This window comes from Dipodomys ordii, unplaced genomic scaffold, assembly GCF_000151885.1.
Source record: "Dipodomys ordii isolate 6190 unplaced genomic scaffold, Dord_2.0 Scaffold60, whole genome shotgun sequence".
NCBI lineage: Eukaryota > Metazoa > Chordata > Mammalia > Rodentia > Heteromyidae > Dipodomys > Dipodomys ordii.
The window spans coordinates 3,581,689-3,596,659 of NW_012267276.1; the positions used below are offsets into that span (position 1 = coordinate 3,581,689).

Genomic DNA, 14,971 nt, shown 5'->3' on the forward strand with positions numbered 1-14,971 from the left:
GAATGGAAATAGAGCCTTTCTTACCTATTTGAAGGCTATTGATGACATTGATATTTAACATGGAGGGTTTTTTTTTTTGGTCGTGGGGCTTGAACTCTGGGCCTGGGCCCTGTCCCTCAGCTCTTCAGCTCAAAGCAAGTGCTCTACCCCTTGAACTACAGCACCATTTCCCATTTTCTGGTGGTTAATTGGAGATGAGTCTCACAGACTTTCCTGCTTGGGCTGGATTCAAACCCTAATCCTCATATCTCAGCCTCCTGAGTAGCTGAGGCTTACAGGAGTGAGCCACCAGTACCCAGGTATCATGTAGGGTTTTTAAATGCCTATTAGACTGGGATTGTAGCCTACTGGTAGGACACTTGCCAGACATCAGCAAGGCCCTGGATTCTATCCCTAACATTGCAAGAGATAACATGAAAATACCACCCAACTGTTGTGTTTCTTAAAATGTCAATGGAGACTAGTTTAATGGGCCTAGTGTGTATTTCACTCCCAGTGACTGAAAGCAGCAAGCATCCCTGTTTCAATGTCTTCCATTGACTCCTCATGTTGGGGTGATCACAAATTGCTTTAACCACCAATCCACTCTCAAAGGCTTACTTGGCTCTTCTGTGTAATACTGAAGACAGCCTGCCTAAGAGTGATGTTTTTGTGTTCATAGCAATAATAGAGAGTACCTGGCTTTTGATTTCTTTTGAACTCTCTTCCTTCTTTCCCTTGAAGAAATTATGACATCTGTAAATGTTCCTTTATCATTACCCACGTGTGCTAATTCTGGACATTAACTGTTCTAATGTTGCAATCTTTCCTCCATTTCAGGTTGGCTCCATGAGTTGGGAAAGAGACTGGAGTCTCCATACTATGGGAACAACACCCTGGGTGGCCCCTCCATCCGCAGCGCCTACATTGCTGCCCTGTACTTCACCCTGAGCAGCCTCACCAGTGTTGGCTTTGGGAACGTCTCCGCCAACACAGATGCCGAGAAGATCTTCTCCATATGCACCATGCTCATTGGTGGTAAGGGAACGTCTTTCATACCTAGGAAAGGAACTGGAGGCTTCCAAACTTGCTGTTCTGTGTGCTCTGCCCTAAAACACAATGGAGCCAAATTGGTTGACATGGGAAGTCTCTAAAAGCACTAAATAGGAAACCAGTGACAAGCATTTTAATGTGCGTATAGATTAGCAATGAAAGCCCTGGATGTTAATGAGTTCCATATCTTTTTCTGGGAAGATGAATAAACACCTGATGGTTGATTTTCAAAGGGCAAGCCCTTTGTTTCTTTAACATAGTGTTTACCTCCTGTGATTGTGAGTTACCTCTGTTTGAATTGCAAGGATATATTTAAAACTGTATTTTAGAGTCCCAAATAGGTAAGCATTATCAAGTTTTATTAATAGTAGTGTAGTAAGTTGAGGATATTCAGTATATCATTTGGTTAAAAGTCAAAGTAAAATTAAAGACTAAAAACTCCAGTGAATTATAAATAATAATTATGAATTCATTTTATACTCTATTCTCTATACTAAGTGATTTAACCCAATACCATAATAATTCTGTGTGTGAGAGAGATAGAGACAGAGTCAGAGATAGAGAAAGAGAGTGTATATGTACTGTGATTTGAACACAGGGCCTCATGTTTTTAATTAGCCTTTTCACTCAAGACTGGTATGCTACCACTTGAGCCACAGGGCCACTCTCAGATTTTTGCTGGTTAACTGAAGATAAGAGTTTCATGAGCTTTGCTGGTGCTGGCTTTGTTTTGAACAGTGATCCTCATATCTCAGCCTCCTACCTAGGATTACAGGAGTAATCAGTACTCAATTCAACAAGCAATTCTGAATGCAAGTTTATGAACCTGATATTATTATTGTCCCATTTAACAAACAGGTTATGGTGACTTTTCTCTGAGCTCTAAACCTACTCTTCTATACTTACTTTGAAATGTTGGTATTTGACTCTACAAACCGTTCTTCTTTGCTAGCTGACTTTACTTACTTCTGCCAGTAGGTGGCACCAGAGGAAGATTGGCAGGAAAGAAAAAAGGGGAAAAATGGCAAGCTTCGAGGGCCCGCCCTTCATCCTGAGAGATCTTTTCCTCTCTTTGGGAGTACCAATGCCAATGTCTAAACTGGCTTCTCGAGGGTTCTCACACCTCTTCCTCTGGGCACCTATGTCTGATGTCCACACTTAAGGAGAGCACTTTCTTAGTTATTATGTCCATTTTACGTCTGTGTTCCCTTTGTGCTCATCAGCCCTCCAACACATCAGAGAAATGCATTCTCTATAAAAATCCCCTCTGTTGAACCTTCTAACTGATACAGAATTGAAAATATTGTTACCTATAATGTTTTTAAATGACTCATCTCAAGCTTGAGAGATGAAAGAAATGATTCCAAAACCATTTGGCCTATAAGTAAACGTGTCAGAATTTGAACTCAAGGTATAGAGGGCATCTACTGAATTTCAAGACTACCATCTTAAAGTAGGAGTCGATGTGGACATCTGCCTGGATTGAATAAACATTTTTCTAATAGACCAGAGTTCTATTAGTATTTTATGCCCTCACGATTCCTATTCCCTAAGGCTATCCCCCCAGATGCTCTTAGTGGCCTAAATCCAAGACACTACTTGGAGTTTTGAACCTTATAATAAGGGATGGCTTGTATAGTGGGAGCCGCGTGTAGGACTTAAGCAATGTGTCCTCTGGCCCCCATTGAGACATCAAAGTATAAAAACAAACATTCCCTCAAGAAGCTTACAAATGCTAAGATGATTTCTTTGTTGCTTTGTATGTCCCTCCCCCACAGTATAACCCCTGCTTTCACTGTATTTGATGTTGGTATAATTTGTGGAGAGGAAGGGAAAAAAAAACCAAATCGTTTAACTAGGGATACAGGTGGACCCATTGCAACTATGAGATGTACAAGTCATTATGTCAAAAATGAACTTTACAACTTTGGTGGTATGGGGGGGGATTGGTGGGGGGGTGAGGGGAGGATGGGAAGGGATGGGAAGGGGAAACAAAGAGGAGGCAACAATGCTTGATAAGAAATGTATTCGTTATCTTGCCCATGTAATTGTAACCCCTCTGTACAGTATTCTCACAATAAAAAAAAAGAAGCTTATAAATGGTAGATGAACGTTAAGAAGTAGTGAAAGAAAGGAGTGCCAGGACCCAGACAATTTCTTGGAAAGGCAGAGCTGCAACACAGTTGCTAAAGTAGCAAGCTGGGATTGTAGCAATTTTAACAGGCTCTTGGCTGATGCTGAGCTAGCAGTAAGAGTCCAAAGAGCTGAGAACAGGAACTCTTGTTTTCTGAAGAGCTATAATGTGCCAGACCCTGTGATGGCTGTTTCATATCCAATATTATGACTTACATAATTTCCACTCTCCTGAAGGGCCTGTATTTTGCAAATAAATGCAATCTATACTCATTTAATATTTGCCCATGTTTTTTTTTCCTACTCCTGATAGAAATTTGGCGAAATGCTCAAATTGCTTCAAATAGGCATAAGCCCAGCAATTTGGTATTTGAGCAATCTGTTAGATAATTGAGATTTTTCTCTATTGATCCAGCTACCCTAGTGAGTGGTGAGTGGACCTTGATCAGGAAGTGTTAAAGCAGACTGTTTCCTGACCATCATGATGGGAAGGGCTATTCTGGTCATGTCTGGTGAGACCTGATCTGGTAATGTCTCTTTGCCAGTTCTTTGTTCAGTATTTATGGAACAAATTTCCTGCTGCAATGTAAGTGTTCATTTGTTGATGGCGTGGACTCTTTAGGTGGTTTGAGCAGTGCTTAGAAAATACTTGCTTTTGAAGGCCAAATGGCATCTTAGTAACTTGAATTTATTAAGGCTTTCTAAAATTTGTGTTTATAAGAGAATTAATTCTGTATTATTTTGAAACATTAACCAAGGCCAGGAGAAATGCTGCCTGCAACTTAATATTAATAACACTGAGAAGTAATTATAAAAACTCACAATATTGAGCACTTTGCTTATTTAATTTTAATAACACTATAAGACAGAGATACTAATATACCAAGGTAAATGTGTCGAGAAGCAGAGGAAGACTGAGTTTAAAAGATAAGACTCGTTGAGCATCGGTGGCTCACACCTGTAATCATAGCTATTCAGGAGGCTGAGAGCTGATGATCGCAGTTCAAAGACAACCCAGACAGAAAAATCCATGAGACTTTTATCTTCAGTTAACCACCAGAAAACCAAAAGTAAGTGGTGCTATGACTCAAGTAGTAGAGTGCCTGCCTTGAGCGAAGAGTTCAGGAACAGTGTTCAGGCCCAGAGTTCAAGCCCCACAACCAATAAAAGAAAAAAAAAGACTCTCTAAGACCTGGCAAAATTCTTGCAAATCCAATTTGTTATATGTTAGCAATATGTGTATGTGTATATGTGTCTGTGTCTGTATGTGTGTGGCCAATACTGGGGCCTCCTACTTGTACTTGGCATTTTTGCTCAAGGCTGGCACTCACTCACTTCAGCTACATATCCACTTCCAATTTTCTTCTGGTAAATTGGAAATCAGAGTCTCACAGTCTGTTCTGTCCAGGCTGGCTTTCAACTGTAATCTTCTAATCTCAGTCTTCTGAGCTGACATCACTTCTAAATAAGCTAGATCCTGAGCCAGGATTACAAACATGAGCTACCAGTGTCTAGCTCACAATTTTGTTTATAAAGGGACTTGTGTGTGTGTGTGTGTGTGTGTGTGTGTGTGTGTGTGTGTGTGTGTGTCCATTGTGGGGCTTGAATTCAGGGCCTAGGTGCTGTTCCTGAGCCTCTTTGTGGTAAAGGCTAGTGCTCTACGCTCTACTACTTGAGCCACAGTACCATTTTCATTTTTTGTGTGGTTAATTGGAGATAAGAGTCTCACAGACTTTCCTGCTTGGAGTGGCTTCAAACCAGGATCCACAGATGTCAGCCTCCTGGGTAGCTAAGATTACAGGCATGAGCCACCAGCGCCTGGCTATAAAGGGACATCTTTTGTTCTTTTTTTTTTTTTGCCAGTCCTGGGGCTTGAACTCAAGGCCTGGGCACTGCCCCTGGGCTTTTTTTGCACAAGGCTAGCACTCTACCACTTGAGCCATAGCATCACTTCCAGCTTTTTCTGTTTTTGTGGTACTGGGGAATCAAACCCAGGGCTTCACGCATGCAAGACAAGCACTCTACCACTAAGCCACATCCAAGCCCTAAAGGGACATTTTTAAGGCTAGGGAATCTTATTAGAAATTCTCACATAGGGATGATGAAGGTTCCATTGGTAGAGATGCAGTAGTGGACATCAGTATTAAAAGAGAACAGGACTGCTAAAACCCTAGATAATTACCTAGGGCAAAGACACAAAAAAGTCTGTGAAGATAAATATGTAGAAACACACTGAGTGGACCAATCCGGGAGTACTCTAGAACATACTCTCCCTCCAAGTTTCCTTAGAGATTATACCGGATTTATTTTTTATTTATTAAAAATCCATTTTAGGATGCTATAGAGCTTCCATATAAATACCTGTAATGAGTATCAATATTTCATTGGTCCATTCTTTGTCCTGCTGTTTCTGTGATTCCTTTTCACTTCCACTTATCAATTAATGTTATATATAAGACACAAGGTTCATAAAACTAAGAGAAATGAAAAAGACAACAAAAAACTACATACAGGACATAATAAGAACCCCTTGTTCCATATCTTGGAATTCATGTTGATAAGCTTCATTATAGTCCTAGGCAATAAGTAATTGGTATACCTCTATTTCTGATCCAACAGTTCCACTTCTGAGTTTATAATCAATGGAAACGCAAATTTATATATGTTAAAAAGTGTATATATAAATGCTTATAGAAGAATTATTTTAAGAATACCAAACAGGAAATGTCCAGTTAATAGAAGTATGTAATCAGTTAAAGAATGCCCATTAAGCTGGACACTGGTGGCTCACGCCTGTAATCTAGTTACTCAGAAGGCTGAGATCTGAGGATCATGGTTCTAAGTCTGTGAAACTCTTATTTATACTAACCTACCCCCCAAAAAAAAAGCCAGAAGTGGAGCTGTGGCTCAAGTGGTAGAGTGCTAGCTTGGAGCAAGCAAAGAATCTCAGGGACAATGTGCAGGCCCTGAGTTCAAGCCCCAGGACTGGCACCAAAAAATAAATTAAAAAGAAGCTCATTGATGGGGTAATAAACAAGCTGTAATCTGTAAGATAATTACTCAACAGAGAAGTGTACTGTATACGAATAAGTGAACAATCTCTCTCTCTCTCCCTTTTTTTTTTTGTCAGTGGGTCTTGAACTCTGGGCCTGGGCACTGTACCTCAGCTCTTCAGCTCAAGGGCAGATCTCTTCCACTTGAGCCACAGTGCCACTTCAGGTTTTCTAGTGGTTTATTGAAGATAAGAGTCTCATGGACTTTCTTGTCTGGACTTTCTTGACTAGAAAATGGGGGAGCCTTCTGGGATGCTATTTGTAATCTGGTTATTCCTTTGGGAGGTGATACCCTATCTGTGCTTTCTATGAGAAATTTCACTTAGTATTTGCATAGCTTCCTCTAGGTGGCTCTTTGACACTGATTTGACCTTGCAAATTCATAACAAATAGCATTATATGAACGATGAGAAACAAAGTAATAGCCAAATTTTTGCCTATCATATCAGGTTGATTTAGGTGTGTATTAATAATAATGAGTCAAGCAACTAGAGGAAAATCATGTTATCTAAAATGTTGGCCATAACCACAAAATACATCATTTTGAAGACTGGGAAGAGGGCTGGAGGTGGACCAATGTGTTTGAAGCTGAACTGTTCATTTTAAATTTTCTATACTACTGGCTTACTATTATAAAACTTTTAAAAGACAATGTCAAGCTACTAAGGGTTCATTTTAGTTCCATAAATAGTTATGACACATATATCAACTGTGATAGACACTAGGGAAACAAATGAATAAAATTCAACCCTTCTGGGAGTTCACATCTGAATAATAGAGAAGACATTTAACCAGATAATGGTTTCTCTTTATACACTTTTCCTCTTGGAATACATATTGAGAAAATACTTAAGTATGCAAAAATTACACATAATTCCATCAGTAGAAGATAACATTTTCAGTGTTCTTACACATACAAGCTTTTTAGATGACAGACAGACATCCTTTATGCTATCAAACAAAATATATTGAGAACTTTTTCTCCTAACTGAAATGGTCTTCTATTGTATTTAGTAGAGACTGCATATAGTCCTCTAAGGAGTTTGCCCCAACTGACAGAATTGACAGGACCATCAACCCAACCTTAGAGATTAGATCAAACTTCCTGCTGTAGATGGCTGATCACTTGTGACATATCCAGTTTAAATGAATATTGTCATGAAACAGTCAAATCCTGCCTTGGGTCTACTGACCTTACACATACCAGCTGACATAATATTATTGGACTCATATGAGCTACACTGTCTATAAATTCGTACCCTCTTTAAGATGCCTTTGCTCTGATATTTAAATTCATCCTTGAGAAATCATTCTTACTTTGTTTCCTCTGCCATTTGTATTCTACCACCTGATATAAGAAAAATGGAAAAATTTCCGGTGGGAGGAGGGAGAAAGTCTTCTAAGATTACCCCACACCTGAGCTCTGGTTTCCATTTATATCAGGAGAAACTAGCCTATGCGGAGAGTTTGAAGTCATAGCAAAATAGTTGGTTAAAGAAGTCAGCAATGATGTTATACCCACATCCAGAAAAGAAAACAGAGATGGAAAGGAGAAGGGAAAGGGAAGATACAATCCAGGAAATCTTACAGAGATGCTCTTTTTCATGTGATATCTGCCTTCTTTCTTAGAGCTCTCAATGGTTAAGTTGCCTTCAAAGACCTGATACTGAGATGAGATTTCACCAAAAAAAGCATTTTATGCAAAACTCCCACACGAAGGAAAAGAGCCTCCCACACACTCAGCAGGTCTAACACTTGGGAATTAGATACATCAATTTTGCCAAGAATGAAGGGAAAGTGAGTGATAATTTCTAAAGTGACCTGGATACAGAAGTTCTCAAGTCAAACTTTCACAGCAGATAAAATGATTGGGCCTGACAGTTACATATACTCTTTCCCAAGGAAAAAATGAAAATCAGTGACAGAAAGGCCATAATAACTTCGAAAAATAAAAGAAATCCTATGAGAGTCAGTTTATAAAATAACTCCTTAAATTAGAAGTAGATTCTTATGCTGAAATGAGACTTTGAAATTATGGTGACTCAGACATAGACTGGTACTTTACAACACCACTTATGAATGCTACAATTAATCCAGTAATTCATTTTATTGATAATGTACAATTAAGGTGCTAAATGATCTGAACATATTACTTCTCTTACTTTAAGTGCTTTACACATTATAATTAAGCAAAGCAAAGTGAAAATCATACAAATAATTAAGGAAACCAGTGTTCAAATAAATGAAATAAAATTGTTCTCAGTACTCATTTTAATCTCCACGAAAAGACTATTACATACTGTTAAAGATGGTAGGGCTTCCAAAAGCACATTAACACAGTCTGAAATTGGTATTTAATTTCTTTGACTTGGAGTCAAATCAATTCTTTTCTCTGGTGAGTGTTTTTCATAAAAAGAGGTTTCCTCTTCCAAATAAAAATATTGAAGTAGCATCAGGATTGTGCTTGTAAAACCATACAGAAGAATGATACTCTAGTTAGAATCCACAAAGAACTAGTCAACTTTAAATTACTAATATATATATATATATATGATATGTGAGTATCTGTGTGTGTATATATATGTATATATATGTGTGTATATATATGTATTTTTTTCTCTCCTTGGGATACTTTTGACTGTCTGGGAAACTATACTTGAACACCAGGTAGCAATGTATTTGTACATGTACTTGTATGTAGCATGTACTAATTGAATATATCTTCAGTTCTTTTTACCAAGAATTTATTTCCACTGAGATCTTAACTAGTTGAAATATGAAAAAGAAAAAATTAAATCATAGTCTTTTCCCCAAGTGTTACTCCATGGATTGTGTCAAACATTTCAAACACTCATACACACACACATACACAGAGTTTGAATATCAAAACAGTCATATGAGTAAGATACTGGCATGTCCCTTTAAGATATATAAGTAAAATTAGTCCATGTGATGAGATTGCAGTAGAACCTTGCTACCTTGGCATCTGTAGGTATGTGGTTCCCAGAATGCTGCCATTGAGGAAAATCATGCATACTCAGGATGCAGTTTCATGTTGTACTGAGGATGTGGATGCTTGATTCATTTTCCCTCGTAACATCACTCAACTTCCACTAAAAGCATGCTTCCTTTCAACAAAACTCAAATTTTCACTCCATTGCTTGAATGAAGCACATTCACATTTTACCTTGTAAGACAGGGTATTTGAGAAGCAAAGCTTCACAAAATTGAGGCTAGGGAAAATATTCAGAAGATCACGTCAAGATTTAAACATACTGACATACTGACAATGACACAGAACTGCCAAGAGCGGCTTACCACCAAGCCGTGTAATGCAGGCAGGAATTAAAATTTTTGTTTTTGAGATTTATTTATTAAGCTATTTGGTCAGTCGTGGGGCTTGAACTCTGGGCCTGGGCCCTGTCCCTCAGCTCTTCATCTCAAGACAAGTGCTCTACCACTTGAGCCACAGCACCACTTCCGGTTTTTTGGTAGTTAATTGGAGATAAGGGTCTCACTGACTTTCCAGCCTGGGCTGGCTTCAAAGGGAAATCCTCAGATCTCAGTCTCCTGAATAGCTAGGATTACAGACATGAACCACCAGTGACAACCGAAATTTCTTTTTTATCTGTTAGTATTGTTGACAGCACTTGATCAAAAATCCACAAATAAGGCCAGCCTATTGTATATAACTTGATAAATTCACACAACAAAAATCCAAATCTAGTCATGTCTGATCCTCTTGGCAACATTATATGGCCTCTTGTGTATAGACCCTTAATTGCATTCCATGCTAGTAAAATTTTCAGAATATTGATGTCCCTTGTAAAGCCTGACTTTATAGGCACAATAGCCATTATTTCGAAGAGAAATGATGATATAGAATATGTTAGATAATTTTAATTCCAGTATTGGATTAAAATGGAATTTGTATAAGTGGTGTTTGATCATTTCTGGTAAAATAAGAAAAACAAAGCAAAACGGAATTGAATTGAGCTTCCCTGAAATATCCAGAAGGTAAATGAAATCACCTGTTGACACATTTGCACTAATATGTCCATTTTAATGCCAAGTACGTTTTAACACAGTTGATAGATCATAGCGGATGTACCATTAAACATTCAGTCTCTTCTTAAAGCAAAAACTATTACTGGGATCATGTCTCAAGTGTTAGAGCACCTTCCTGGTAAGAGCAAGGCCCTGAGTTCAAACCTCAACACCGCAACAATAAAAGTTCTTTAGCCAAAAACTACTGGAACAGGTAATTCTGCCCCAGGATCAAGAGAGGGCCTAAAATCTGGTTATCACTTAGAGTAATAAATATAAGTACCCCCTGGCTCTCTACTTCTTTCCGTTTCAGCCCTAGCCAAGTCCATGACTATTTGGGTCATTTTCCAGCATCTGCATAAACTATTCCAGCTCATTCTGCTAGTGATTATGGAGGGCAAAATCTTGCCTGGTCTTCCAGGCTTTAGGTTACAGCTCTTCCCCAGAGTAGTTCCTTCCTGAAAGTGAGATCCATCCTTTAGCTCTACTTTTCTCTAGAAGAAATACCTATCTATACTACCCATCCACTCCCAAATTCTGGTAAACAGTCTCTTCCCTCATAACACTCTGGTGATGTGGTTAAGAATGACAACCCTCAGTGGAATGGTAGGCTATTTATCCATACCATCTGACTCACAAATCTCACTGAACCTGGAATTGCAAATATATGCCCTATGCTGGCTATTCCACAGATTTCAACAATGACTACACAGAATATCTGGTTTCTTTGTGCATTCCCGGCCTTGAATGGCCTAGAATTTTCTATCATCTCCTTTAAAGGGACTGCACAGCTGGAGTAGGATTAAAGATTGAAGCTGTATTCATCTTAGCCTCAGACTAATTTCTAACAATTCCATCCATATTTGGAGTAAAATAACTACACATATTACTAGGAATACTCTAAAACTTATTTACTTTTGCAGCCCTAGGGATGGAACCCATGCTCCTGTACATGCTAGGCAAATGCTCTAGCACTTAGCTATATCCCAGTCCTAAAATCAAACTTAAAAAGATGACATGTGGGAGGTGAAACTAAAAACCTCTGGAAAAGTGTATTAATTATGATAGGTTTACATTTTTTAAATAAACCTATCTGTAATTACCATCTTAAAATAACCTGTTAGTACCATAAAATAATTATAAAACTATAAATTCATAGCTTATTCAACAGAACCGTTGAAGCAATTGTATAACTATTGTACAACTGTTAGATTATATACAATTTTAAAACAATACTGGTATGAATGGAGATCAAAATAAAATCTTGTTAGCTGGTCACTAGTGGCTCACACCTCTAATACTCACTACTCAAGAGATAGAGATTTGAGTATCTCAGGTCCAAGCTAGCCCAGGCAAGAAAATCCATGAGACTTGTTATCTCCAATAAACCACCTCCTCCCCCCTCAAAAAAACAAGTTCAACTATGTAGCTCTACATATTTTAGACTTGAGCTAAAAGCCAAGTGGATCCTGAGTTCAAGTCTCAGTAGTAAATAAATAAACAAATGAATGAAATGTTTCCTTCCAGAATGACAGCCAGCAGCTGCCAACAAATGTGAGACAATGTGCTCAATTTTGAATATTATTACTCTGTGTGTGTGTGTGTGTGTGTGTGTGTGTGTGTGTGTGTGTCCTGGGGCTTGAATTCAGGGGGTCTGGGTGCTGTCCCTGAGCTCTTTTGCTCAAGGTTAGGATTCTATCACTTGAGCCACTGCTCCACATCTAGGTTTTTATTCATTCATTGGAAATAAGAGTCTCACAGCCTTACCTGCCCAGGCAGGCTTCAAACAGCAACCCTCAAATCTCAGCCTCCTGAGATTAGGATTACAGGTTTAAGCCACCAGTGCCCAACATATAGTATTGCTTTTAAATTGTATTTAGAATCTTTCAAGTCAGGTGAGAGCAAAATGACTGCTTTATGATGTACTCTGTAGCCTAACTGCTCATACTCAAATAGCATACCAACTGGTCACCTAAGCCCATTCTGCTGTGTTCTAATATACATAGAATATACATGTGTGGGGTGTGGGTAAAGAGCGGCATCCGTGTTATTTCTCACATGTTATATGTGGTGATGTTCTTTCTAGCCTTGATGCATGCCTTGGTGTTTGGAAATGTGACAGCAATCATACAGAGGATGTACTCCCGGTGGTCACTCTATCATACCAGAACCAAGGATCTGAAAGACTTCATCCGTGTCCATCACCTGCCCCAGCAGCTCAAGCAGCGGATGCTCGAGTATTTTCAAACAACCTGGTCAGTCAACAATGGAATAGATTCCAATGAGGTAATGTCTGTTTCTTACATTGCCATTTACAGACAGAAAGCACATATTCTAAGCTAAAAGCCAAATACTCTAATGTAGGAACCAAGTAAAGAAAAAAAAACCTGCCAATATCTTTCTTTCTTTTTTGTGTATCAGTCCTGGGGCTTGAACTCAGAGCCTGGGGGCTGTCCTTGAGCTTTTGTGCTCAAAGCTAGTACTCTACCATTTGAGTCTCACCTTTTTGGTGATTAATAGGTGTTTAGAGTCTCATTGGAGCTAAGAATCTCATGCTTAGGCTGGCTTTAAACCATGATCCTCAGATCTCAGCCTCTTGAGTAGCTAGGATTACAGGCATGAGCCACCTGCACCTTGCTAACTTCTTTAGTTTCCTAATCTTTAATCCAGCATGAAACATAATCCATTTTCTTAAGTCTCCATTTTCACAATGCCACTTTAGATAAATTGACCAGAATTTTGTATTAATTTACTACTGTGGTCAGTCAGATCTCTTTTCATTCTCATTATCCCTTTTTGAAGCAAGTACTTCTTGTAATAGTTTAATGGTGGATTTTGGATAATTATATTAATCAACATAAAGTTCCTATTAGAACCAATAAAGTTTAAAAAATAAAATTCTAGAGCTGGGTGTCAGTGGCTCATGCCTGTAATTCTAGCTACTCAGAAGGTTGAGATCTGAAGATTACAGTTCAAAGCCAGCCAGGGCAGGAAAGTCTGTGAAACTCTCATCACTAATAAACCACCAGAAAACCAGAAGTGGCTCTGTGGCTCAAGTGGTAGAGCGCTAGCCTACCACCCAGGGACAGCATCCAGGCCCAGAGTTCTAGCCCCACGACTGACAAAAAGTAAAAATAAAATAAAATTCTAGAAAAGTGTTTTCTGACACCTAACAATAATACCCCAGACCATCACTGTGATACAGGTAAGATGTAAATCATCCAGCCTTTCTGCAACCTACCCACAAACCAATATCCCATGTTTTAAGAATGGTGATTTAGTTTCTCCTCTCTTCATATTCATGGTGCCAGAGGAAACACCAGTAGGTCCAAATCCCATAGCTTCTATCCTGAATAAGATTCCTTGACAGAGGGTCTCATATCTAAAATATACTTGGAACTCAAAAAATTAAATCCCCCAACCACAAATCTCCAAAGAAACAACTGCCCAATAAATAAGCTAATGATTTAAAGAGAAACTTCTCTGAAGAAGAAAGAAGGTGGCCAATAGACACATGAAGAAATGCTCAACCTCCCTAGCCATAAAAGAAATGAAAATCAAAACAACATTGAGATACCACCTAACCCCAGTTCAAATGTCAAAAATCAAAAACTCTAATAATAACGATGCTGGAGGGGATGTGGACAGAAGGGAACCTTACTTCATTGTTGGTGGGAGTGTAAACTTGTTCAACCACTTTGGAAAGTAGTATGGAGGTTCCTCAAAAGACTTCACATAGAGCTCCCCTATGACCCAGCAATCCCACTTTTGGGCATTTACCCAAATGTTTACAAACAAGACCACACTAAAGCGACCAGCACAACTACGTTTATTGCAGCATTATTTACGATAGCTAAGATCTGGAACCAACCCAGATGCCCCTCAGTAGATGAATGGATCAAGAAAATGTAGTATATATACACAATGAAATTCTATGCCTCCATCAGAAAGAATGACATTGCCCCATTTGTTAGAAAATGGAAAGACTTGGAAAAAATTATATTAAGTGGAGTAACACAAGCCCAAAGAAATATAGATCCCATGATTTCCTTTATTTGCAATATCTAGTATATGTATGAATCAAGCAGAAAAGGTCAGATAAGGTGATGTTAGGAAAATGAATCCTAAGGTATGTATTTTAAATGTTTTTTTTTCTTTCATGCATTTGTTTCTAATGCAATTATAAGATTATTTCTTTGTTGCTTTGTATGTCCCTCCCCCACAGTATAACCCATGCTTTCCCTGTATTTGATGTTGGTATAATTTGTGGAGGGGAAGGGGAAAAACAAGTCATTTAAATAAGGATAAAGGTGGACCTGTTGCAACAATGAGAAGTACAAGTTGTCATGTCAAAAACAAACTTTACAACTTGCGGGGAGAGGATGAGGGGGATGGGACAGGATGGGAAGGGTAAACAAAGGAGGAGGCTACAATGCTTGATAAGAAGTGTACTCACTATCTTGCCCATGTAATTGTAACCCCTCTGTACAGTATTTTCACAATAAAAAATAAAAAAACATCAGAAAAGTTAAAAAAAAAAAAGATTCCTTGACAGATACAAACCAAGGTGATCCTCCCAGGAAACTTTAATTTTTTTTTTACTTATGCAGATTTATTATCAGATGATTATTTCGTGGCACAAAATTAGAGTCACTGAAAAAGAAAATTTCTTCAGGATTGTACATGGATGGGTAGATTTCTTCTTC

At 38.5% G+C, this 14,971-nt stretch overlaps 1 protein-coding gene across 1 annotated transcript in view; it reads left to right on the plus strand.

Moving 5' to 3' along the window:
* Positions 1-14,971, plus strand: part of Kcnh8 (potassium channel, voltage gated eag related subfamily H, member 8) — a 404,007-nt gene that overhangs the window by 298,901 nt on the left and 90,135 nt on the right. The window contains exons 8-9 of the mRNA XM_013022138.1: positions 820-1,017; positions 12,352-12,551. Coding sequence (XP_012877592.1) covers positions 820-1,017; positions 12,352-12,551 — 398 coding nt within the window. The remainder of the gene's footprint in view (positions 1-819; positions 1,018-12,351; positions 12,552-14,971) is intronic.